This window comes from Trachurus trachurus (assembly GCF_905171665.1).
Source record: "Trachurus trachurus genome assembly, chromosome: 1".
NCBI classification, from domain to species: Eukaryota; Metazoa; Chordata; class Actinopteri; order Carangiformes; family Carangidae; genus Trachurus; species Trachurus trachurus.
This window is the reverse complement of record NC_139891.1, coordinates 8,677,009-8,704,019: the sequence shown is the minus strand read 5'-3', so window position 1 is coordinate 8,704,019 and position 27,011 is coordinate 8,677,009. Positions and strand designations below refer to the sequence as shown.

At 41.4% G+C, this 27,011-nt stretch overlaps 1 protein-coding gene across 1 annotated transcript; it reads right to left on the bottom strand.

Annotated features, from left to right (window-relative positions):
- Positions 1-2,521: 2,521 nt before the first annotated feature.
- Positions 2,522-24,210, bottom strand: chrna6 (cholinergic receptor, nicotinic, alpha 6; the record flags this gene model as incomplete). The annotated part of the gene is made up of 8 exons (XM_083984045.1): positions 2,522-2,770; positions 4,684-4,953; positions 7,402-8,013; positions 9,527-9,734; positions 10,658-10,767; positions 13,234-13,278; positions 14,293-14,432; positions 24,153-24,210. 8 exons carry the CDS (start codon positions 24,208-24,210, stop codon positions 2,645-2,647), a joined length of 1,569 nt encoding a protein of 522 aa, XP_083840171.1. The 3' UTR covers positions 2,522-2,644.
- Between the last annotated feature and the right edge of the window lie 2,801 nt (positions 24,211-27,011).

The window sequence follows — 27,011 nt, the reverse complement described above, 5'->3', positions numbered from 1 at the left end:
GAGAGAGCATTTATAAACACATAGTATCTAATTTCAAAAAGAAGAACAGCCTGCCCTTATTTGTTAAAAGCGTTGCCAAGTGCGGCAGAAATCTGAACTCTAATTGGAAATGACACAAAGAAGCAATGAGCACAACTGGCTCTGACAGTGAGCAGCTTGATGAATCAGACTGGGGAGTGGGTATGACAGTCATCACTCAGTTCAATAGGGAGAGACTAAACTAGCTGCTGTAGGGTAGAGTTCAGTGTGGTACAGAGTTCATATGTCTACTGGATGTGTAAAGTTCCCAGTTCACTATCACCTGCTGGATGTTCAGGTTCCAGTCCTGAAGGACTACTGGATGTGCTAAGTTTTGATCCCAGCTGTGCTGTAGTTTACATACTGTCTTTCCAACAAAGCAATAGCAAACACTGGACCATAAGGCTCAAATATATACGTACCAAATCACAGTAACTGCTTTGTATAGAGACATATACAAAGCAGTTCTTGAAGTAAGAAAACCTCATACAAAATCACACCAACCATTGTAAACAGACCATTGTATGCTATTCACTAAAAATCCAGGTTTGAAACAGGGCCGTTCTCAACAGTAGATTATGATTTTTCGGTAAGACACAGGCTTGCATCGTGCACCAAGAAAAGTGCAACTTTTTTTAAAGTCTAATTTTGTTTATTCAGTATTCAAGTTTCTAGCGACCCTTTAATAAACAGTATTTCTCATGAGACAATAGTTTTGTGGGTTAAATGCAAAAGCTAACCAAAGAAGAGGAGCCCCTGAGCAAACTGACAGGTTGTGTTTAGCTCAGACATGTTTTTTATAACAGCTAAACGGAGAAAAGCTAATACTGTAGTTGTTGAAATTACATGTCAAAGTACCAATAACCACTGATCGTGTTATATTTTTCCTGTGTCCAAAAATAATCATAATAATCATAATTTATTATTGTAATAAACTAATTCTTTAACCTGATTGAAAGCAAGTTTCATAATGAACATCGATTTGTTTTAGAATACATAAAGAAAGCTGCAGGCCTATGCTTCGTTTTGTCACAAAAGGGCAGATGCCGGCCCACACATGATGTCATGGCAGCAGCTCTCTGTTGCAGGACAGGCTGCGGTAACCACTCTGTTCTGTTTAATCTCTGGACTGGACATGTTGTCCTGCAAAATCGAAACTTTTTTTTTAAAGAATTCCACTGAGACTATTGAGAGTTTGCCATTTTGAAGTGCTGATCAAAAGTATAGAGAGAATTGTTATACCCACCATGGACTCATAGTATCCCACAATGCATTGTGAAAAGTGGTGCACAGCCGAGCATAGATATATATATATATATATATATATAAGAAGACTAGATGACTCACCCGCCGCTGCTGCCCAATGACACGGCGTAGCCACACGGCGGCCATCTTGAGACGGGCAACTCTCTCCCTCAGAGCATTAAGCCTATGGTGCATGTTCTGCTATAATGACCAGAACTTGCTCAGTTTTTGTCTGATTTCCAAATGGTTAGATTTTTTATGAATGTTTATGCAGTTATGATGCATCAAATGCATCAAATCAGGGATAATTTTAATCATATACTTTTTTTGTAAAAGTAACATTATGCAAATAGTTAAAGTAATAGCTACATACTGATTTAATTTTAGTTATGAATTTTTTTTTAGTGCAGAGGACAGGATCACCCACGTGAACTATTAATGCAAGTGTTTGTGCGAGTTGCCCGTCCCAATATGGCCGACTGTGAGCTACGCCTGCGTGTAGTCCGATCCACCCCCTTGCAGCCGAGAGCTAAATTCCCATAATGCATTGAGCTCACTATATAGTCCTTCCTGGATAGTGAGTGGTGAGTGGTGACTCAAAACTAAATGTAGCCTACTGTACTTACTGAATACTAAATTGAATTATTGTTACTTCCAACTATGACTATCTATTTTAATGAACTGACTGATTGATAATTCAATCAGTTCTTCCACTTAGCTGAAAGAGGCAGCAGATAAATCCAGTCAGGATGGAATGAAGCCCCCCACTAACACTAACAGCAACTATATTAGCATATTAACAGTGACCACCAAGTCACCTTTCAACTCTAATGCAGTTAATATTTAAGCGTAATTAAATTTGAGTTGAATTTTAATTATAAAATTTTATTCTACTGATTCCACTGTGGCCAGACCAGTCAAAACTGAGATACATTACCAGTAGGCCTATATAATCATGGGATTATATACTATATTATATATTATAATATCCTAAAAACCCAATGAATGAATGTTGAAAGGAACGAGTTTCAATGTAACTCTTGGATTATCCACTTACTTTCTATGAAGATTATCCAAAAGCAGTGTCTGCATTTTTAGTTTCTATGGTAATGATTTTTTTGTCAGTAAAATAAGAAGCCTTAAGTAACAGATGAAGGCTTACAACCTTAGTGTCTCTCACACAGTTTACCATCCAGCCTTCAAACCGTTCGCCTCAACTTCACTGCTTTTCTGCCAAAGGCGAGAAGCAAATCCAGCACACCAAATAGTTCTTTAGGACACCAAACTTAGTTTTCTGATTTGTCAGACTGAGAACTGAGAGTTAGTCACTTGTTCAGGATTGGTCGACACAGGGCAGCAGACGACCCTGATTGGTCGGCGGTTATGACACGAAGCCAAAAAGCGGCTGGACGAAGAGACCCAAGGTTCCCAGGACACACACGGTCACAAACACCCACAGGAAGATTCTATCAATCACCATGGCAACGTACTTCCAGTCATCCTCCACCTGCGAGTGGGGGAGGGGACAAAACAACAAAAAAAGTGTGAGAAGACAGAGGAAAGTGTCAGTTGTGCCAAATGAAAGATGAAACTTGAAGAGAGACTCTTCTGAAAAGCATGTAAGGAAAGGTGAGACAGTGAGACAGCGAGAGAAAAACGTGCAACACAGAATCTCAGAAGGTGGGAGGGTGTGGGAGTCGATGGGGTGAGGATGAGGATTATGCAGCAAAGATTGAAAGAGGGAAAGACAGAGAAGAAGAGGGAGAGAGAACAGAGCTGAAAATGTCTTGTAAGCCAACAGAAAATCGATACATAATTTACACAGAAGGAAATTATTATGATAATCACATTCAAACCACAGCGTCAAAAGAAGTGACAGGCGTTTTGACAAAGCTGATTGAGCCGTGAGTTTTGCATATCAAAGGCTGCTTCTCTCCTCTGGGAGATTTCACCCACTGTATTTATATCTGACAGAGAGACAAGGGAGAGGGAGAGCTCTCCACTCAAATCTAAAGTTATTTGGCTCTAACTTACACTATTGTTAACTGATGGAGCAGGTTGAGCTCTGCTGCATGGAGTCACAGCAGGGCTCTCACAGGCCAACATGGCTTAGAGTATTTTTGCATTTGTATGAATACATTATGCAACGACCACACTTTCTGTGTGTGTACTTCCTGGGAGTGACTGGAGATTTATGCAAAGTTTAGAAACACTGGAATATTTAATATTTCCTATGAGGTTTGATTCCAAAGAATTTTTCAAACAAGATTACTTATTATAATTAAAAACAGTCAAATTAGGCTTAAAGGGATAGTTCAACATTTTGGCAAAAAATAATTACAATTTAGGAGTAGGTTTGTTACCTTTAATTGTCGGTGCAAGCTGTTTTTAGAATGGCGGAGCAGAGCCGCGAGCTGCTCAGAGCTACGCTACGGAGGCTCATGGGATTTCTTGGTTTTTCTCATCAAATACACAACCCAACAACTCAACAACGCTCTCATGGACAAGTTGTGGCCTGCACATTCACCATGCTATGAGACGAGAGAGTTGTTTTGAGGTAAATTCATGCAAAACCGCTGATGCACGTTCCTGTCGGGGCAGTTTTTGGGCAAGCAGTCTCTGCATTTGCCTCAACAACTCTGTCTCGTAACGTTCTGTTATTATCTCATAGCGTGGTGAATGTGCAGGGCACAACTTGTCCATGAGAGAGTTTTGGAGTTGTTGGATTGTGTATTTGATGAGTTTGATTAGGGAAACCAAGAAATCCCATTAACCTCTGTAGCGTAGCTCTGAGCAGCTCGCGGCTCTGCTCCGCCGATCTAAAAACAGCTTGCACCGACAATTAAAGGTAACGAACCTACTCCTAAAACTATAGGGATTATGGCAATGGGCCAATTAGCCAAAATGTTGAAGTAAAAATATTTGTCTCTCCCTGGTCATACATTGTTGTGTGCTGCGTTGGTCAGTCACAATCTATTCATAATTATAATCAGAAATAATATTTTTTTTATCAGTAGCATCAAAACTGACCCAAGGTATTCTTGGTTGTAATTTTACAGTCAAATCTTGCTTGTGGTATTGTCTCTGGCTCAGTTAGTGGAACAGAGGCATCATTAATTATATTAATTACCTCTACACCTGTGATTTTCCTGTTGTGAGTCATCAAAATGCTACTAAAAAGGCAAATTATTAATTATCAACTCTCCCAACCTAAAAGGATATTTGTCTCCTCTGATTCGACCTGAATTTTCACCCCCTCAAGGTCCAAACCTAGTTTCTGGCTGGACCGTGTCGCAGGCTATTTACACTCTGCCTGGTGTCAGCAGGTTTATCTTCTTATTTTGCTTCAGCCCTCTGCACATTTAGGACGTGTGAAAACAACAGTTGCACAAATAAGAAATGAAAATAAGAATGACTCACCTCTTTGGCTTTGTTGCGGCTCCTCATGTTCTCGGCAATGTACTTGACGCTCTCGATGGCCTGTTTAATCTCAGGTGAGACCACAGAGAAGGCCACCACTGTATTGATGCTCTGTGGACTCAGCTGACATGTCATCTTCCCCATATCTGGTGTCTCTGGGGCCTCCTTCCCATGCTGGCAGGGGCATGGGCATTTCTTCCCAGTGCAGCCCTCCACGGAGGAGAGATTACTGTCCCCAAACTCCAGACAGTTGAGGGAGCCTCCTCCAACCTGCTGAGGACCACAGACATAGTTCACCTTAGTGTGTCTTTTGTTTTTGTTTTTTTCAGGTTTCCAGCTAGGTGTGGGATCTCTGTGCTTCCTCGGAAACTGGTTACTAAAAGAGAAAAGGGTTTAAGTGGATTCACCTGGATGTAGCTGCAGGAAGCAGGTATCAGATCTGAGGGCTTTACAGAACTGAAAGGTCTGTTTCGTGATCAGACAAGTTCCGGTTAGAAACAGGCTCAGTGTGTTGGTGGAGGCAAGCATGGTAAGAAATGGTTCAGTCACCGTGACTGCCTGAGATCCACAAAAATCAATGGCTCCCACAGCTAGACATACTTAACTGATTAGACTTTATATCGAGCCGTAGCCAGATATCACTGAGACTGAGCAGGAATCATCCCACAGTCTCAATTAAATATATTTACCTGTATTGAACAGGAACTGCTGATGGATTTTTCTTCTCAATAATGAAATTAAGCCTTATCAACAGATTTTTACAAAATGACACAATTTCCTAGAGACAGAATTCATCTTTCACAAAGGAGATGAAGTCTTTGTATGTGATCTGTTGTAGGACCTTGTAACAGCACGGGCCATTGGAAATGGTTCAGTCACTTTGAACTTTTTTTTCCAGATATATTTTTGGGCTTTTAAGGGCCTTTATTGAGACAGGACAGTATTAGGGCGTACTTATAAATAATGAATATCAGCTACAGTACTCACACTAGGCAATTGTACCGTGCCCAAGTGTAATGGATGTGCACTCACTCACCCATAAAGGACGTGCTAACCAGACTGCCAATTGCTCATTGAGCTATTAGCAAAATGGTTAGCATCATCGTCTGCCGTGCAGGAGACCAGGGTTCGAACCCCACCTGGGGCAGGCCGTGAGAAACACAACGCAGAGGGCCAGATACGACATCGGCTACACAAGCACGTTTGCCCCCTGAAGTCTGGATTATTTGATGAGTGCAAGTGTACCGTGCTTGCGTATGGTACACTTCCCTGGCCCAGTACAGTTGGAAGAGGTGTGCTTGAGCATGGTTCACTTGGTCATGCATGCGCACAAGCACGGTACGTGCAAAACATAGTCATGACAAATTAACCATGCGATACGAATAACAGCAAATCGCCCCCTCGCACTGTCAATAAATGGACATTTGTGAGGGATCCAAAAAACCAAGAAAGTCATTTCAGAATGAGTCATGTTCTCGGGTTCGTTCCCCATCGTGTTGCTGCAATAAACAATAAAGGGATACTTCACCCAAAATCGATCACTCACCAATTTTCTACTCACCGTCAAGGGTTTGGAGAACTTTCTGAGTTATCAAAATGCTTTTTGAGTTCCAGGGGGGGCAACGGACTTTCATATAATGGCAGCGGATAGTGCTCACTTTTGAACTGTCCAAAACACACACTATGAAGCAAACACAAACACAACACCTCCATAGGCCTACTGCTCGTCCGTACTGACCCAATGAAGCCACGACATGAAAAAGTTGTTCGGAAAAAAATAATTTGATCATATGTATTGACCATCATACATCCAATGGTTTACAACGACGAACGAACATTTCGCAGCAAATCTTGCGCATGCGCACAAACATCAACAGAGTCACTGGGAGCTACAACAAGGCTAAAAACAGAGATCACATTCATTTTTTCCAAACAACTTTTTCATGTGGCGGCTACTTGGGCCAGTACGGACGAGCAGTATGGAGGTATTTGGATGTTTCATAGTGTGTGTTTTCAAAAGTGAACTCTATCCGCCGCCATTATATGAAAATCCGTTGCCAGCCGGACCCCCCCTGGAACTCCAAAAGTGTTTTGATAACTCCCAAAATTCTCCAAACCCTTCCTTGGCATGACGGTGAGTAGAAAATTGGTGAATTATCGATTTTGGGTGAAGTATCCCTTTTATTGGGCTCAGGGTAATGTGAGTGTGGGCCAGGGGGGGTCAGCATGGTATGGAACAACTGGCCCCAGTGTGAGCGCACCCTTAGAAACAGGAAATCGGGGGAGGTGATGCGCAGCAAAGGGCCCTGAGGCCTGGATTCAAACTTGGCTGCACTCCACAGGATGAGCCACCGGGGCACCCCTGTCACTTTCAACTTTGACATTGTTTGACATAATCTTTTAACCTTCATTTAATTCTAAACATTTTCTCACACGCTGGTAAACCCAAACCACACAACATTTTGCCTTTGTGTTGTGCACAGAACCTCAGGGACACTGTGGGTTCCTGAGGTTTTTGTCCCCTCACACAATTTTCTTCAGAGGATATTTACTCACATAAAGACATTTTTGTCTGTCTGAACTGTCCGTGAAGTGGGAGGTTATTACTCCACACTTCTAGTTGAGTGGAGGTGTAGGCTTGTGTGCTATAGTGTGATGTATCGAACAGATTCACATTGTTGACATTTACAGTACAGGGGGTAGAAGAGCTTCACTAACCTGCATCAAACTATTCTTCCGTTTCCTCCCTCCTTTCCCTCCTCCGCCTCCTCCTCCCCCTCCAGCTCCTCCTGCCTCCCCACTGCTGTCCAGCCCCCCAGCCTTGCTGTCTTCATCAATCGGTCTCCGCATCAACATAATCCTTGGCAACACTTTGAGGAACACAGAGCGCACCCAGCCCGGCATAGTGTGGGTCATTGGCGTGCGGTAGTGTACGTTCAGCACGAACACGGTAATGACGATGCTGAGTGTGACAAAGATCATTGTGAAGAGCAGGTACTCTCCAATGAGCGGGATGACCAGCGACGTGGAGGGAATGGTCTCGGTGATAACGAGCAGGAACACAGTGAGGGAGAGCAGGACGGAGATACAGAGCGTGACCTTCTCTCCACAGTCAGACGGGAGATAGAAAACCAGCACTGTGAGGAAAGAGATGAGGAGGCAGGGGATGATGAGGTTGATGGTGTAGAATAGTGGTAGGCGCCGGATGTAAAAGGAGTAGGTGATGTCTGGGTAGATCTCCTCACAGCAGTTGTACTTGATATCATGCTTGTAGCCAGGAGCATCAATGATTTCCCACTCGCCGCTCTCCCAGAAGTCTTTCAGGTTCACCTAGAGGATGGAAAATATCTTCAAATCAAATCATGTAATGATACAACACTGCACAACAGTCAGGGTAAACTTACAATTCCTTATTTGTCAATACGATGCATATAAGGCTCATGGTTTTGGTTTTTACATTTTATTCTTTGTCAAAATAATTTTTGAGAATTAAAACCAATTGTCACCTGGATATCATGTCCACATGCACCCAAAACTTGTTGCTGCAAGAAGATGCTGATCACTTCAGTTTACAGTAAATAAGGTCATCTTGTTATAGCTTTTTACAGCTCGTGAAATCTCAGAGTAACAGGAGGTGAAAAAGAAAAGCCACAGATTTTCCTCTCAGTGAGTGAAAAAAGAAAATGACTAAAACTAGAAGAAAATTGAACTACATGGTTTTTATTTTGCTGGGTTTACATTCAAAATACACACTGGTAAAAGGTACTTTAATGGATTGTTTAGCAATTTAGTGTTCTGTTCATACAACTAAAAGGCAAAAAGAAGAACATCTAAAAATGGGGGGGATGCTATGTGCATAACACAGCTCATTTGGATTTTTCATTAAAGGGATACTTCACCCAAAATCGCTAATTCACCAATTGTCTACTCACCGTCATGGCAAGGAACTGGAAGGGTTTGGAGAACTTCATCAAAATGCTTTTGGAGTTCCAGGGGGGGTCCGACTGGCAACGGATTTTCATATGATGGTGGTGGATAGTGCTGACTTTTGAATCGTCCAAAAAAAAAACACTATGAAACATCCAGATACCTCCATACTGCTTGTCTGTACTGACCCAAGTGTCCTGAAGCCGCAACATGAAAAAGTTGTTTGGAAAAAATGAATGTGATCTCTGTTTTTAGCCTTGTTGCAGTAGTAGCTCCCAGTGGCTCTGTTGATGTTTGTGATGGGCAAAATTTGCTGTGAGATGGTTGGAAACCATTGTAAACTATTGGATGTATGATGTAAACACTGAAGAACATCTCGCAGCAAATCGTGCGCATCTTGCGCAGCCACTGGGAACTACAACTACAATAAGGCTAAACGAGATAAGATTTTTTTTTTTTTCGAACAACTTTTTCATGTTGCTGCTTCAGGACACTTGGGTCAGTACAGATGAGCAGTATGGAGGTATTTGGATGTTTCATAGTGTGTGTTTTGGACGATGAGGTGGGTAGAAAATTGGTGAATTATCAATTTTGGGTGAAGTATCCCTTTAAACTGACTCTGTCCTAGAGTTTAAACTCACTAACACTGTTTTGGGAGTTTTTTTTAGCATATAGTTTCCTCGAGAGCTATGAAGGACATTCTAGTCATATTCATAGACTTGAGTAGAGATGTCCATTATTAGTAAACCACTATGTGTAAAATAAGTGAAAATCTCCTTTAACAAAAACCAAAAATAATGAGCCCTAAATACATGCACCTGCAGGACAGAGAGAAACATGATGAAAAGATCAATTGTTGACAGGTAATTTGGAGATAATGGTTACACTAACACTGCTGTTCGACTACTGTACTGACCTTGGACCCAATAAGTACCAGGTCAATCTTTGCTTTGTCATAAGTCCAGGAGCCAAACTTCATGGAGCAGTTTTGATAGTCAAAGGGGAAGTAGGTGATGTCCATGGGACAGGAAGATTTGAAAATAGCTGGAGGAACCCAGGTGATGGTACCATCAAACTTCAGCAGAGCTTTGGTCTTGTCCTCCACAAGGAAATCACCTACAGCGCTGCATGTGATGTGTGTAAGTGTGTATAATCGAGCAAACGAATTCCCATGGCAGAGAAGATAATGAAAAGATATGATATCAAAGCATAATGTGGGTGTTGAATAGGACACAAAGGTTAGAGGAAGGCAGAGACATCAAACAATGAGAGGGGAGGTGTGGAGACAATGGAAGCGAAGGGGCACAAGAGAAGGGGAGAAGATAAAGAGGTGAGGTCACGGAGGTATAGGAAAGGGGGCACTGAAATTAAATGGCAGCACAATGAAACTACATTACACATGACTGAGACACAGCTCTGCCTTAGATTAACATCATGCTTCACTACTGTAAAGAGAAAGAGAAATGAGTCCACAGTTAATGAATGAAACTGACAGAATAGAGCGCATTACCCCGAACAATAGACAATCATGTTAGCATATTTAAATGTTATTAGTCTGACATTGTTGCAAAAAAGACAAATGTGTTTCATTAATGTTTTTTTTTTTTGGTCAATTTTGATGATGTTGATAATATTAATAACAAGTTCTCATTTAGTAGGCTGCTTATCTCTATGAGTGATGCCTTGCACAGTCGTATAGTCACCCATTGCAATTATTAAAGAATAATGTCTGGTGCAGCTTTAAGGTCAGAGAGAGATGTTGGTCTGGGTTTAAGGAAACCAGTGCTGGCAGTTGGAAGGATACAAAATACAGAGAGTCTGGTATGTGACTCTTTGTTTGCACAGCCACCCACCCTGAGAGCTTCTTTTTGTGGTGCTGTAGTATTATTTTATTTTGGCTTTGGTTCCTGTTCATTCATACCCAATCCCATTATTCATGATTTTCACAGCCACAACCATGGAAACATAAACCCTACCGCATTTAGGTGTCTGAGAAAAACTGTAATGTTGATGCTGTTTGAGCTAATGATAGTGGTGACAGCCTCACTTGTTGTAGAGCACAATGTCAGGTCTCCAAATCTTGTTTGATGGAACTCTGATGAACTCAATCCCGTCAAACTCAGCCGGCATCCATCGCAGCTTGTAGTCGTTCCAAACCTTAAAGAGGATAGAAAAGCATTTAAGCGTATACTGCAGAGTCAACCATCTGTTTTGTGTTTTGCATTGTACACCGCACACAGTATCAGTCACTGGAGACATCCTCCTTTATGGGAATATTTTGAAATACATATTTATACTGCAGGCAGAGCTCCCCTTTGATGTTTATAGTGGAGCCAAATACGGATTTTGGTGTAAAAAAGACAGTGTTTATAGACAGAAGCATGACTTTCATTGAGTATTCGAGCACTTTCGCCGTCTGTGTGCTAAGAACTGAGTGTTTTTTTTATGCAATTCCTTCTGGGAATACAGTCACAATGTAGTTATTTTGTAAGCAAATAATAATCCTTTACAATAGTCACATCTGTATAAGGAGCCGTTCAGAGAGAGGGGGAGTTTATGAGTAAATAGCTCATTGAAAGAGATGAAAGATGAGTGTATTCATTTGCCATTCTGTCAAAATACCTGCAGGTAACATTTCATGAGCCGTGGATCCATTAGTCTTGGCTATTTGCATGTCATTCAAGATGAATTCATTCATTAGCAAGGCGGATTAATATCCAGTTATGACCTGGGAGCTGTTTAATTAACCACTTCATGCTGCATTGGTTTTCCATTTATTTATCCAGGCACTTTACATTATCTGGAGATGCCATAAAGTGTGTATCTCATGATACTACAGTATATATAGTATAAACATAGCTACATATATGCTTTTGTTGTGTTTTGAGACAAAAACTCATGGGGCAAAATTGTTTACATTTTTTTTTTTACATTTTGTGAGTATAATAATACTTTCAGTAGCGACAGAGTGGCGGAAATAACGGAATGCAAATTCAGCTAATTTCACTTCCTCCAATGCATGTATTGTTATGTCATTATGGTTTTCTTAAGCATATTACAGTGCACTATCTTCAATCCAATGTTTTGCCTCTCCCATTTATAGATAGTGGAACAAATTGCATCAGTATTCTTAAATTATTTTTTAATACAGAGATGATCTGACTCCACAGCTTTGGTCTGAATCTCTGCTGAGGAACAGAGCAACCAATCACAACTGCCGATCCTGCCCACGCAGATGTTGCCTTGCATTCAGATCAAGTAAATATAGCATGAAATGAATTCCATTAAATATTCAGTGCATTACATTGTTTTGCAGTTAACTGCCAACTCATTAATTTTATTTTGGTAGAAATATGCCTTTTTGTATTTGGTATTTAATTTCTTGTTGATATCACCTGGTCTACTTGCTTTATTCATTAATTTAAAAGTCTACTCTATCAAAGCATGAGGTCCACTGCCTATAACCACCTCAGTCTTTTCCACATCAAGCAGAGAGAGGAAGAGAGTGCACAGTTGTAAAGTATTTGCACCATTTAAAAGGAAGTTGTCTCATCCCTAACATAAAAGTAGGCAATGGAGCGTGGTTATGAGGAGCATAAAGTGAACACATTTAGAAACAGTGTTACAGAAGGAATCCCCTGCAGTGTTTCTGCACAACAGATGCAATAAATTCATCTCCAATGGCTTCCACTGTAAACCCACTGGCTGCGATTCAAAGCCTTTATGAGTGACTGTGGTGTTGACACAGCTTCTCATTAGTGATGCCTTGTTATAAATAAACAGCTAAGCCATTACAAACAACAAATGAGATCAGCCCGTACAGGCCATTTAATGCATTTTAATTGGAGAGCTCAGAGATCACAGAATCATCTTATCCACCACTGAATCGCATCATCAACTGCGGTTCCACCATGTGGTGCAATTAATCTCTGATTTAAATCATTGCAGTCTATAATGTATATAGTCTTTTTTTTTCTTTTCCATATTATAAATACAGGGTGAAAATGAAGACAGAAAGAAAACGAGGTAGCTGTTGGGAAGGCAAAGGAGGAGAAGGCTGATAGCTGTCTGTGTGAGGTCAGGAGTTCAGGGTCCATGGCTATAGATCTGCTCAGAGGCAGAACGTGACCAACCATAATACTAACATTAATCACCAGCTGCTTGCATCTAAGTGTATCTGAGATTTCCTCTCTCTCCTCCTCCTATATTCTCGCTTTGTTTAACATTTCATACACAACACACAGTGAGAGAGAGAACAAGAGTCTGCTTAGTATGTATAGATACGTGCTAACACACATGACCCATCCTCAGGCTTCACTTACCTCTGTCTCCACAGACCCAGTGACAGGACTGGGTCAATGAAATACTTAATACATTCTGTCTGTCTCTGTGTGTGTGTGTGTGTGTGTGTGTGTGTGTGTGTGTGTGTGTGTGTGTGTGTGTGTGTGTGTGTGTGTGTGTGTGTGTGTGTGTGTGTGTGTGTGTGTGTGTGTGTGTGTGTGTGTGTGTGTGTGTGTGTGTGTGTGTGTGTGTGTGTGTGTGTGTGTGTGTGTGTGTGTGTTTGTGTTTGTAGGTCTGTGCACATATGTGTGTGTGTGCACGTCTGTCTGTGTGTATACTTACATGCCTGAGCCATAAGTTTGTCTCCATGATCTGATTCACCTCATCCTGCAGGGACACAGAAAAGAGGAGGAGCTAAGACAGAGCTTGTTGTCTTAAAAAAACGTTCAAAAAACAAAATCAAGACAGTGATAAAACTACTCCTTTTCTAAAAGAGATTGAATTCTTTCCCTGTCCTCCAAAGGTGCTGCTGATTGACTGAAAAGGTTATGACCACGAGTAAGTTAATAATAGATGGAGAGAGGTTACAGATGTCACTTCCTGTCTACGCCGCCTCGTGACCCTTATCCACTTGTGATTTGCAGCTCTGTGATTCTCAGGATTCCACGCGAAGGAAGCGCATACGCAGCTGCATCCTGCCACATGCCAGCGTACACTATATTCAAGCAGTAAATGTGCGCACGGACACACTCATGGTGACACATTCACTGAGTGCACCCGGGCCCATTGCACGCACATCCACACACACACACACACTCACCTTTAGATTAATCTCACCTTGCCGAGCAAGCAGATATAGCTACATATCAGCCCGGTCTGAAAAAAGAGCTCCTGCAGGCAATTTTCTCTTAATCTGAGGATTTCCATTCTGAGCTGAAAACCTGCTTTTCCTTTAGGGGGGGGGGGGTGCAGCAACCTCCCCCACCACCACCACCACCCATCATCCCCCCCTCATCTCCGCAAAAACTTAACATCACCAAAGCAAAACAGCGGTGCATAGCTAACGAGACTGTGAGACATTTTTGGAATCCGTGAAACTGAAAGGACTAAAAAAAGACTGTATTCACTTCTCGCTTTCACTCGTCTCGTTCCGCAGCTTATCTTTTTAGCCTCTCTGTATCAGAAGGTGGAAGGAAACATGATAAAGATTCTCACGGGAGCACGTCGCGCATACTCACCGACTCGCTTACAATTCAGAGGATGCAACTAATGAAACATCTTAGACACGTTCACCTTAATCCAAATGAATTTCTACAGCATGACACACAGAACTGCATGAAACACCTGTGATGTGATGTTGAATTGAGCCTTCATTTCAGTGTGTGTGTGTGTGTAGCTTACAACTTTAACCAGCTGCGAGATGGAAACTTCAAACTCCACAGTGACAGGGTCAGAGACATTCTCCACCGGTCTGATGAACTGGTTGTATCTTCTGAACAGCTTTCTGAACAGGCGGTCCTCTGCCTTGGATGAGTAGCAATCTGAGGGGCCAGAGACAAAGAGGAGAGGGGCAGACAGAGTGATCAGTGACTGGGCAAATGAGACTGAATGAGAGTTTTGAGAGGAGGAAGAAGAAACGTTACCAAAAAAAAAAAAAAAAAAGTGACATATGCACAAAAAAGCAGCAATTCAAGCCTGGGTCAACCACGGCCAGTTGTAATCAACTCAAATCATGCTACAAAGATCATTAATGAGAAAATGAGAGAAAAATCATCATCAGCCTCCTCCAATTTTGATGCAGCATCACATCAGTAAGTCCTTTGAATATGCGGAATGAACGTTTTATGATATTTGATGCACAGTCTATAAAGAAGCCTTTTTAGATCATAGCCTCTCTACTTAGATCATCAGAGTCCACTTTGAACAAGTCTTTGACATGAGATAACTTCTCAGTGTTTCTCTGTGTGACTGAGGAACCCAGAGCAGCCACGTTCATTCTGAATGATATGGTTACACCATAAATAATCTTCTTACTTTTCCTATTCTCTCAGATTTATTTTTTCTATTTATGCTCTAGCGGAGAATACGACACAGGGATGAAAGCTCATCGGAGGACACATATGCCACACGCTGACCTTTCACCCTAAGCTGAGTGACATGACATCTTTCAATCTCTCCTTTTCATTATATCAATTTAGGTCAGTTACCCATGAGACCACTGTCATCATGTCTTGTGCACAAACCCATCACCTGCCCTCTAGACTTGGATTTACTGATAGATTTTCACCCTGTCGCTCACCATTCATCACCACCGTTCCCTAAGCTTCTACAACTGCAGATGTTAAACCACTAATATAGGATTCCCAGTCATTACAGAGCAATTTTATGTTATTTGGTATTTTGGGACTACAAAATCAAAGTCAAATGAGTCCACTCTAACCTGGCTATTATAGAAAATACATTTCGCTCTCTGTTGCAGCTGAAGATGTTTCTTTTCTTCTCTTCTCCTCCTAAGTCATTCCAGCTTTCTGACACAACATACAATCACCCACATCAGTATCATTATGTATCACTGCCATGCTTCCATTTATCTGTGTAATGTGTGCTTTACAATACAACAACATTTAGACACATATATTTCATTGTAGGTCTGTTATGCCTCAAGGTTATGGCTCAATGCATGGTGTGAGCTTGTAAGTGTGTTTCAGTACAGTGGACCAAGATTGCTTCGCACAGTCTGAGTATTGTCGTAACTAGAAACCATTGGTTGACCACTGCCACAGTTCATCAAGCTGGAGCAAACAACGCTTTGAGTGGAGTATCACTTTAAAAGCACAAGCGTCACAGTGTCTGTTTATTTAGGAAGCATCATGGGCAGGTGGCAGACATCCTGGAATAGAATCTCATCTAAGCTGAAATAAAATGTAATATCTAAATGGAGATAAATCACAGTGACAAGCCTGTCCTCGTCTCTTCTCTTGACTATTGGTAAATATAGATAGGTAGGTGTTGCAGCTGTGCTGGTTCATCCTGTATAAGAACACCATTATTATAATTTATCTAAATATAGACATGTGTATGGCTAGACTGTGCTGTATACTTATCCAAAGGATCTAATGTACTGATTATTCAGAAAGGAACCTAGAAAGCCTGAAGGACAATCTCAGCATATCCACCACCTCTTGGACAACGCAGCGCAATTGTAGGCAGCTGCCTGAGGGCAGGACAAGTACTGACATTTTCCATTCATTTGATTCACATCCTCAGTGCAATGTAATGTAAATGATGCTATGGGTTTCTGTTATCATACAAATCAGACCTGTCATTTTCAAATACCTTGTTGTTGTAAAGGGAATACTCGGTTATTGTAACTAACTGAATTAATCAAACATGGATCCAGAATCCAAAGGTGATTTAATCCTAGTATTTTTAATGGAACTTTGTTTGTCATACTATTTGGTAAACACTTTTTTGCTAATGACATTTAAAGTGTTTACATTCTTTGTGTCTTTTTTAGTCTGAATTGTTGGTGCCAGACTAACATGTAGCTACTGAATTCAATTTAAAATGATGTTACTGTTTGTAATCGTATTCCACTCATATTAATCTCAACATTTTCTTTTAATTCACCTAACATCATATCAAAGCTGTAGCCAAATAGATCACAGCTAATGCAAACAAAACATTTCCACCATCATAGGACTGACTGACTGAGCATAATAACTGGCTACTGTTGAACTTCTATCTAACATGACGCACTGATATTACCTCTGTTGTAATTCTGATAGATTCTCTGCTCAAGACGTTTTGAGGGCCACTGCTAAATCTAGTAGGACAGGACTTTAGGGTCATAACTGTGAAGGAGCTATTTGTAGGTTTTTTTTCAAAGTTTTCAAAGTGAAGTATCAAAAAGATGAGTTGAAAGCTACTTGATGCCTACTGAGTCACTACAGTGATCTCTACTGCACCTTAACATGGTCACTCACTCTTTTTGCTTCAAGTTCATAGTTCTCTTAGAACTGAATCACACAGAGACCTTGGTTGTTCCCCTCCATAAGTACCTGGATCAATACCACATTTTACTCTGCTGGGCAACTCTCAAGTTGTTGGACCGACCCAGACAAGCACTTTAAGAGTGAGAAGAAACAATAAGACAAAGGTGTCGATTCAGAGGACCTTTGTAACACGTGTCACCTCAAAGAAACCTGCAGATATTTGCATTGAGATGGTTTCATTGTTTCCACCTAAAATCTTTTTTAAATTCTTTCCTCATTTGAATAAAAACAGCCAAACTGAGTGTGGGATAGAGGTGAGGAAAATCTATTAATTAAAATGGACTTCTTTGGAAAAGGCCTTGAAATCCCAGTGAAGGAAACATTGCTGACCCTATTACATCAACATCTCTCCCTTAAAGGCAAGAGATAACCCTCCTCATGCCGGCAACAATGACACCAGAAACCCAGCTGGTGTTGAACTCTTGGTGACAGGCCTCTGGAGACCACAAGAATAATAATCTTAAAAAAACAACTGGGAGAGGAGAGGAGAGGAGAGGAGAGGAGAGGAGAGGAGAGGAGAGGAGAGGAGAGGAGAGGAGAGGAGACTGAAGGCAAAGCCGTCTTAAGATGTCACTCAGAAGATTATGTGAATCCAGACTTCATAGCCCTCTGTCTGACTGCTGCCTAGTATGTGCTAATGCTATGCTAAATAGAGTTTAAAGGAAGCCTCTTACTAAACACTTTGCATCTGATCTATGTTTGACAAAAAGGAAACGTTTCAATACACAGTAATAAAATCATTACGTTTTTTTTTGTCCAATTTGGACAAACACAGGAAATAGAGTAGAAGAGAACAAACAGAAGGAATGAAGAAAGTAACTTTAATGAAAAGATAAAAGAACAGAAGCTGAGCAATCGGGTGGAATGAAACCGTTACAGTGCTTCATCTACATGTTCGTATAATTACAAACATAGAGCTGCTACATGTCCACCGACTAAACCAGGCCTTTGATCAAAACAGGCTCCTGCATTCACATCCTCTCTCTCTCTCACACACACACACACACACAGAGGTGCACAGGCACATACACGCATTCGACATGGTCGGATGCATTTCACATTGGGATTCATAAAAGGACCAATTATGAGCATAGGTTCTACCCACCTTCATCTGGATTTTTAATGCTCCCTCTCTCTCTCCATGTTTCAGACTATTACTCCACCAGTCCCACTCCCCAGTTTTCATCTTACTAATATTACTAACATAAAAGGCTAGAACATGACATAAAGGTTAAGGGGTTAGAGATTATTTACATAGTGGTAGAGAGTATACACAGAGTGAAATTAGTCCCAGTATGGTGTGGTGAAAACTGCATGTAGCATGATGCAATTAAGAAAAAAGTGACGATTTTGAAATGAATCTCTGTTACAAATGTATCTTACTATCCACTAGCAAATACTGTGACCAGGTAAATGTGAATTGACAGGCCACTGAACCATGACTACATTGTCCAGTCATGTTTTAACAACTGTAACTATAGAGCAGCAAGTCAGTCAACCTCTGGATTTTCTACACTTGCCAGATTGATGTATACAATACCGCTGTGTAAGTGGAAGGAATAGATCGCACTCTACTTTTCTATTGTGATGTGAGCAGCAATCGTTAGTATTTAAAACCAGCGTCTCTCTCTCAAAGCCAGACTATGTTAACTTTACATACTTTACATACTATGTACACTTTAAATTACATGTTATGCTTTTACTGTGTGGAAGCATGTCAAGCAAGCTATGATATTAAGTAATTTGATAACATTTGTAACACCTTTTTTTGTCACATAGCCTGGTTTTGGTCATATTTTCTATATCACAGACTAACATGATAATCACTGAACTGCAAGTATTAGAAGAAGTCAGTCGTCAAATAATCAGATAAGTTTCCTGCAGAGGCGACTCATGACCTTGATATAAGGTCTGTTATCTGTCCCAGTAAATTACTGAAGTATAACAATGTCAGGCACAAATACCAGGCATCAATGTTCAAAATGACAGGACGAGACTCCGCTCTAAAACTGATATGAACGTGAACACTGTTTTCATTTCCGATCCATAGCCAGATGATAGTGGAGTCTATCACTCTTAAAGCAGAAGTAAGTGATATATTTGTGTTAATATAAGTCTTAAATAGTTATATCTTCCGACAGCAATCACTTACATAGAGTGTTTGGACCGAAACACGGGTCTGTCAGTCACTCTGCTCTGCTCTGAGCCGAGGAGAAAACATTTATCGTATCCTACAGTTTTTATCCAATGAGGAGAGAGAACGGCATGAAGGGCTGTGTGTGCAGCCAAGGGACGCCGTGAATGTGGTGACGTAGCGACGAGGACTGTTATGGTGCGTTCAAGGAAACTCGTAACTCGTGACCTGTGAAGTCATACCAGTTAAATCTGGTACGAGTTCACGGGTCGGAAGTTACGAGTGGCCGTTATAGTGACTTTCACAGGTAAAACAGGTCGGAAAAACACGAGTGGGTTGCCTGGAACGCTACAAAGTCGTAAGTTGTGACTTGAAGCTGTAATTTACGGTTTCAAAAGCCTGCCTGGAACGCAGCATTAGCCAAAACGACCGGATCGCTTACTTCTGCTTTAATTATTATCCGAATCATAAATAAAATCTCACATGAAATGCACAGCCTGGATATCATTTCAATATTTCACATTAATTCTTAGTAACCGCTCAACAAGCATGAGTTTGGATAAATAAAGTTACAATTGATTCTATTGTTAAGACCTGAACTTTTTTTTTCTTTTTTTTTATTCTGACATTGCCACTGTAACTGTGTAAACATGCTAACATTAGCATTGACCTAAAAGCACCTCTCATTACCCACTGAGGTTTTTTAAAAACAAAAAAAATCACACACATACACACAAAAAGACTGCTACAGTTTATGGCGCACTGAAGATGAACTACATGTGCACAAGTCACTTAGAGCTGGTGACTTTATATATAATATACATCCCATGAGATACTTAATGCACCTAAGACATGAGGGTTGGAGGCCAACTTGCATTCTGCTAAAACATTGTCTGTGATGTCTGTCACTCTGGACGATGATGGAGAGCGAGTATGAAGGGAAATGGGGTGGAGGTGGTGGTGGGGGGGGCAGATAATGAGTGATGCAGAAGAAGAGACCATTTTATGGGCTGTTTGAGAGGATACTGTAAGAGCCATTTAGCCTTCATTCTCCCCTGAGCATGCAAATGCTTTTAGAGGAGAGTGTGTGTGAAAGACAGAGATGGAGACAGGAGGAGAGAAAAAGTGTCTTTACTTTTCCATCTCTAGTACGCACAATGCTTATATGGTAAACACTGCATAAGGGGGTAATTGCCTCGCTGTGAGCTGCTCAGCTGGTACTGTTTGTTTTTCTTTTTGTACCAGGAAAGCTCAGATGAAATGAACTGAAATCAACTGACAGAGATTAAATGGAAGAGAGAAACTAAAGAGGGTGGGAGAGAGAGAGAGACAGGAGAAAGGACGGAGATAAAAACTGAGTAAGAGGAAGTAGAAAGATGATGACAGCAACAGAACCTGAGAGATTTGTGAGCGAGAAAGTGTGGAGGAGGCACGGGGAGGAGGGAGACAGGTGCAAAGAGCCAGCGAAGACGGGATAGTGGAGCGGGGATGGGATTGTGTGTGTGTGTGTGTGTGTGTGTGTGTGTGTGTGTGTGTGTGTGTGTGTGTGTGTGTGTGTGTGTGTGTGTGTGTGTGTGTGTGTGTGTGTGTGTGTCCAGTAAATGGAATAGGATGAGATATGTTTGGTGCTTGTGACAACTTCATTCTGTCAAAACCTTGTCATTTCTGTCTCTCTTTTCTTTCTGTCTTTTTTTCTAGCAGATAGAGCCAGCAATAAAAGGTCCAATAAAGCTGTATTAAAAGCCATGTGACATTCACACAAGACTGCACACGAATCTGTGTGGAACCACACATTTTCATTCTTTTTCAAATTAACTTTTTTCACCTTCAAAATGAGCAGATCCAATAGAAATTGCACATCCTTTCCCTCGAGCCATGTACCCTAAAAAGTGGGTTACATGAAATCTGATATGTTTCACATGAGAGAATCATTTATAGTCCGATTTCTCAACAATATTGTCATTTAAAAAAAAGAAATCTACATTTTTCTCTGTTTAAGTGGAAAACAGACCCTGAACTAGCCACTTAAAGGAGAATTCCGGCTATTTTTGAGATCAAATATCTATGGTATATAACTCAAATCCTTACGAGACACCACTGAACTCATATAGTGTACACTATAAACAAAAATAAACGGCCGAACAGTGCAGTGGTCATGTCCATAATATCTCCGACCATTTATTTTTGTAAAGAAATCATCACAACAAGGAAAAAGTGCTTGTTTCTGTGGCGAGGAGAGCAGGCGCTCTGCGATCGGATAGTAATGTCTTTCCAGGACAGAAAGAGTTAGACTATCTGAGGTGAGTGACTACAAAACACAAAGTTTATACTGTTTGTACACTATATGAGTTCAGTGGTGGTGTAACTCCGGTTTGCCTGCATCAATTTTAGTCGCGTTTTTTGCTCCCCCTAACACTGGGTGACCATCTGGACAATGAGTTAGGGGTCAAAAATGGCCGGAATTCTCCTTTAATTCACTCAGAGATTTTGAAATTGTCACTTTGGACAATAAAAAAAGGCTTCATTGATGTGTCATCTTTGGAAAAATACTGTCTAATGGTAAAGTAAGTCAGTAAATATACAGTGTGAAATGTTGGGAGCATGTTGAATGTTGATGAGACCAGATGATTACAGCTTTGTGAGGGGAGCGCTGCAGTGCGAGGTGTTGTCAACACATTTATCTGTGAGTCAGTTTGCATTTAGCCACGCCCCCTTTACTCTGTGCTCTGCTCTATAAATGTTACTGTGATATAAGCCTTGTTACCACAAAGCTACACATACACACACACACACACACACACTCCTACACACACACCTCATCACCACAGTTCACTGATCGGATCATCAGTCATGCATTCAAATACATTAAGGGAGCAGTCTCTGTTTAAACACAGGGGACAGCGTTGTGAATAGACCGTATACCCACAGGCTGAAGTCACACATTAGCAAATCACCAGAAGCAAAATATACTGTAACAATGTGCACATCCTGTTTACTATTTTTGTATGTGTTTACGTATGGTTTCTATTGGCTGACCGTGCATATCCACATAGGCAGAGTGACCCTTGAGCTGTGAGGCCAGAGATCACACCTATAGAACATGTAGGGTCTGGGGTCAGGGTCGTGTGATGGTGAAGCTTCTGTGAAAGTGAAATGCAGAGACCTTAGTGTGCATCAGATTAGGTGGTTAATCCAATGTAAAATAATGAGAAATGGCATCACCTAACATTTCTTCTTTTCCAGTCATTGTGGCATGTTAAACAGCACAGATGTAACAGGGAAGAAGCCCAGATGGACAAAGCATGAGGCTTTGGCATCAGCACCTGAGTTGGACATCTCACTATAGATCAAGGGTCAAGGACACTGACTTTTGTTAAATCAAGATTATAATTTATCTTCAACAGTAATCAGTACTCTGATTGTCTAAACATAAACAGAACTCCAAATTCTTCCATGTTTATGCCAAGTGGAAGCTTGTAATCTGACTGGTATTATACTTGTTTGTTCAGTTTTTTGTAAGTGAACAGTTTTACACAAGGATATTTATTGTACTGTATATGTGAACCAAAAATTCTGAGTGTGTGTTTAAGTGTTTGTGCAAATGTGTGCATGAATTTCCCTATGGTTCACACATACATGAGACACACAATTTGAAAAATGTAGCATATAGGGCCTACCACTCTAAACTTTGTCACATGTCAACTTCTCTGCATCAGAGTAAATGTTTTTTTGAAGATATCCGACACAGCTTAGCAAGATAACCAGCTGCCACATGCACCACCCCCAACCCCAACCCCCACCCCCACGCGCCGTTCCACAAGCATTCAAAATGATTTAGGAACAAACTTGGCTCCATATCTCCTCTCTCTCTCTCTCTCTCATTTCCACACAGACACCTCCCAGCCAAGAGGGTCATGCATGGAGTAAGGATGTGTGTAGAGGCTGATAAACCATACGAGAGCCTATCTGCCACCTTGCATGAATCAGATAGCTGCTATTTGCGCCCCGGGGGCAAATGTTTACGTTAATGCTCTGAAATGCCGCAGCATAATTACCGTCTCTGCATCTATATCACAAAGAGTGGCTCCGGGTCAGAGCCGGGCTGTGCGCCTCAGCTGCGGTCAGTGATTAAGTTGCTGAGTGCATTTCAGTAATAACAAATCCTTCCTTCCTCATTTCCTTTCCTTTCCTTTCCTCCTCCCTGTCCCCTTTCTCCTTATCCAATCCATGTCAACTAACCAGACAGAGCTGTTTTAAATATCCTCTCTGAGGCTCTGGAGATGTACTTCTATTTCATCACAGACAAATGCAATAACAGACACACTAATGGCAACTTAAGACAACTTTTCTTACATGCCATAATGAGGGAAAAACAAAGTAAAGTTATCAGACTAATCCAAAGACGCACATTGCAGGAAAAGGCTTTTTTCTGTTTCTTTTTATCAAGAGCCCGCAGACGACCAATCCCAGCTGACTAAAAACCTCCTATCTGTCCTCTGTCTGAATAAAACAATGTAGGCACAGGCCTCTTCCAGCCTACAAACTCTGGCAGCAGCCAGGAGAAACACATCCTGTAAACAAACTCTAATCTGTCGTGCCTCAAAACAAAATTTGCATTCATCAAAATTCAGCATTTCATATTATTGGCCTAGTTAACACAAGACCGAGTCGTGATGAGGTTTATCTCGCGCCCATGTCGAGGGGGAAATCTCTGAATTCAAACGACTGCGATGGATCTGGATCTTATAACGGTTTCCTCATTTCCTCAAAGTAATAAAACCGCAGAAAAGTTATGAGTCTGTCACTCGACGACCTTTTAAAACTGGAGCGCGTCTGTGGATTTTACGCGCTAGGCGGGAACTCCGCTACTTTGTGGCCAGACTTCTCACATCTGCAAGAATAAGACAAACTTACTGAAAAGCGATAACAGAACCCCTCGTGTCACCTGTCCAGACACTGATGAGCAACTCCCACTCTGTATCCTTAAACCGAACGACGTAAAATCACTTCTATATCTCATGGAGCATCATTTGTACAGAACCGGCTATGTCTGGAATAAAACCTACACTCACCTTGCGTTATCAAAACCAGGAGAAGGAGCACCAAAGTCCATCTCGCCGCTGGCTGCATGTCTCCCCCGTGTCGTTTTGGGGATCCTGTTCACTTTTTTTTTCTTTTCCTGGAGGAACTCTTGTTTACTCGACGAGGGGAACAAATGGCAGGAAAACGTGCGTCTCTCCCCTGGTGCCCACTGTCTCGCTCTGCCGGTGCGCTCCTTCCTGATCTGATCCGAACTTGACTTGGCTCGTCCCTCCCCTATGAGCGCACAGCTCCCCTCTGGCGCAGCCACACGGACTCCAAACGCGGGGAGGGAAAACCGCCCCAACACTTGCTCTCATTTGACACGAGAAGAACATAATATATGAACTAATTTGGACAGTTTTATTTTTATTTTTAATTTATTATATTTTACTTTGTAGGTTTGTAGAAATCGTGTCAAATAATCAAGTCTGTAGTTGCTCCACTGACTGATTCAGATGCATGAGGAAGTGATGGTTTCAGCACCACGGACAGCGACTCTGAGTTGTGCGCTGTCCGTGGTGCTGAACTCACTGTTTCACTTTGTATCTAAGGACCTTTTGCACATTAACAGCATTTTGTCTCTACGTTTTTACGCATGAGATTACAGTATATGAATATTTCTGAGACATTTATGGTTGTAACTCCGGAAATCAAACTGCAGTTTTGCGCTCTCCCACAGTGTTTGCGCCGCTAAACCAGACACAGACCGTGTGTGCAGCGTGTTGTATCTTTTCCAGCCACTAAACTGCAGCACTGCGCTGCGCTGAGGAGGAAAAGTTTGTCTGCTCCCAAACATCGTCCCTGCCTCGTCAGTCAGGAACTCCGCAGGTGCGCGTTCACCAGCGCCCCATGCTGATTAACTTTCATTTTTAGCACGCGATTTCCACGCTTGGTTTGACGTGATCAAACAAAGCAATTAGGGAGGGGATGCAGTCGAGCTGAGCTGAACCGAGTCAAAACCTGTCAGCGAGCCGTGAGAAGGAGGGAGAGAGAGAGAGAGAGAGAGAGAGAGAGAGAGAGAGAGAGAGAGAGAGAGAGATTCGCCTCTCCATTCAAATACACACACATGCACAATATTGACGAATTAAAAATTAACCAAAAAAAATAGGTTGGTTCCTTAAAATAAATGTCGAAGTTTTGCCATCACATCTCACTTTTAAACAATGAAATGTTTGAAATGCTTATTATTATTATATAGTATTAGCCTATATATAATATTTTATGATTTCATATTATTTTAATTCTTCCTAGTAACAGAGGCAGATTATGACACAATGGACCACTGGTCATGTAAAGCCACCTCCTCCTCCTCTTCTCCTTTGTCAAACAGAGACATTGTTCTGTTAAATATATATGATATATATTAGTATATCACTATTGGACAAAAAAAAATGAAATTACTGCCATCATTAAAATACCTCTACCCAAACTTAAAAACAAAACAAAAACAAAACAGTATTATTTGTCATCCATAGAATAAAAAATTAATAGTCGCAATAATTATGTCAACAGTTAAGGTGGAAAATGGTGGAAGGGTCAAGGAAGAAAATAGTGGTGTATTTACTATAATTAGTTTTATTTGTCATATTTCCATCTGCATAATGCATTGCTAACAAACAATTAGTCGAACAAATTTAATAATATGAAGTATTGTAATGTGTTTGAATATTGCTGGGTTGGTGAGTGGTCAGTGAAACACCAGTTACTTTCTCAGACATGATGCCACCATGCATAAACACAATCAACCCTCACAACATTGTCTGAGTTGTCACAACAAACAGTATCCCCTCATTTCAACACAAGCACAGCCATCACAACATTGTGCATTTCTTCTTCTTCTTCTTCTGTTCTGGGCTGTTGGAGGGGCTTTGCCGAGTCTAATCCCCGCAGACAAGCACCGCATCAAAATGACAGATGAGGAAAAACAGAATAAGCACAACGAGGATAATGTGTTTTTGCTGTTGCTGGTGTCACCATCTGACAAGTGCTGAGCTCACAGTGTGGCGTCATGACACGCTTGTCTTGGCCAGCCTTATTAGTAGAGCGGTTCAGAGGAGGAACTAGGTGAGAATCAGTGTTTCTGCCAGGACTGTTTAGTGTGATGCACCATAGCCTTTTCCGCCGCTCTGCCCTGGGCTATGTTTAATTCATGTTTTTTTGTAAAAGCTGGATGCACTGAGTCCAAAAGCCATTAGTGTCATCTTCTTTCTCTCCATAGCGCCATCTCTCTATTCTCACTTACACTCCTTTCAGTTGTCATGCCAACAACACACCAATTTTCTTCAGCCACTTTCTGCCCTCTTTTTTCCTCTCCCTTTGTTCCTTCAGTTCCTCTTCCTGTGCTTTCACCTTGAGCATGCTTTCCCCTCTGTACCTGCTCTCATTCATACAACGTACACTGGTGCCATCTTTCTGCCTTAAGTGAAACACAACACATAAAAATATCCATCTCCCTCGCTAGAACTTTTAGACCATCCTGAATTATTCACATCCACATATCTTCACCACATCTCCTGACCCCGAGAGAAGTGCTTTTATTTTCAACCCCAAGTAATGAAATCTGGATGGCCCCCTTTTTTTACTCTCCCTGGCATGATTGTCTCACCGAGGTGGGGTTAATGGAGCGGAGGTGATCAGCAGCTTCTGGAAGCTTCCAGGAGGCAGGGAGGTGGATATCATGCCTTCCTTATCTGGTGAGAGGAGAAATACCAGTACAGACGGGTAGTGTAAAGAGGTCAGGGATGAAATATGAAATGAGCAGAATGGTTTTCCTGAGGTTCAGGTGCTGCCAGTCACATCAGTCAGATACGGTAAACCATATCCACTCTCAAAATGAGATCTTTTATAGT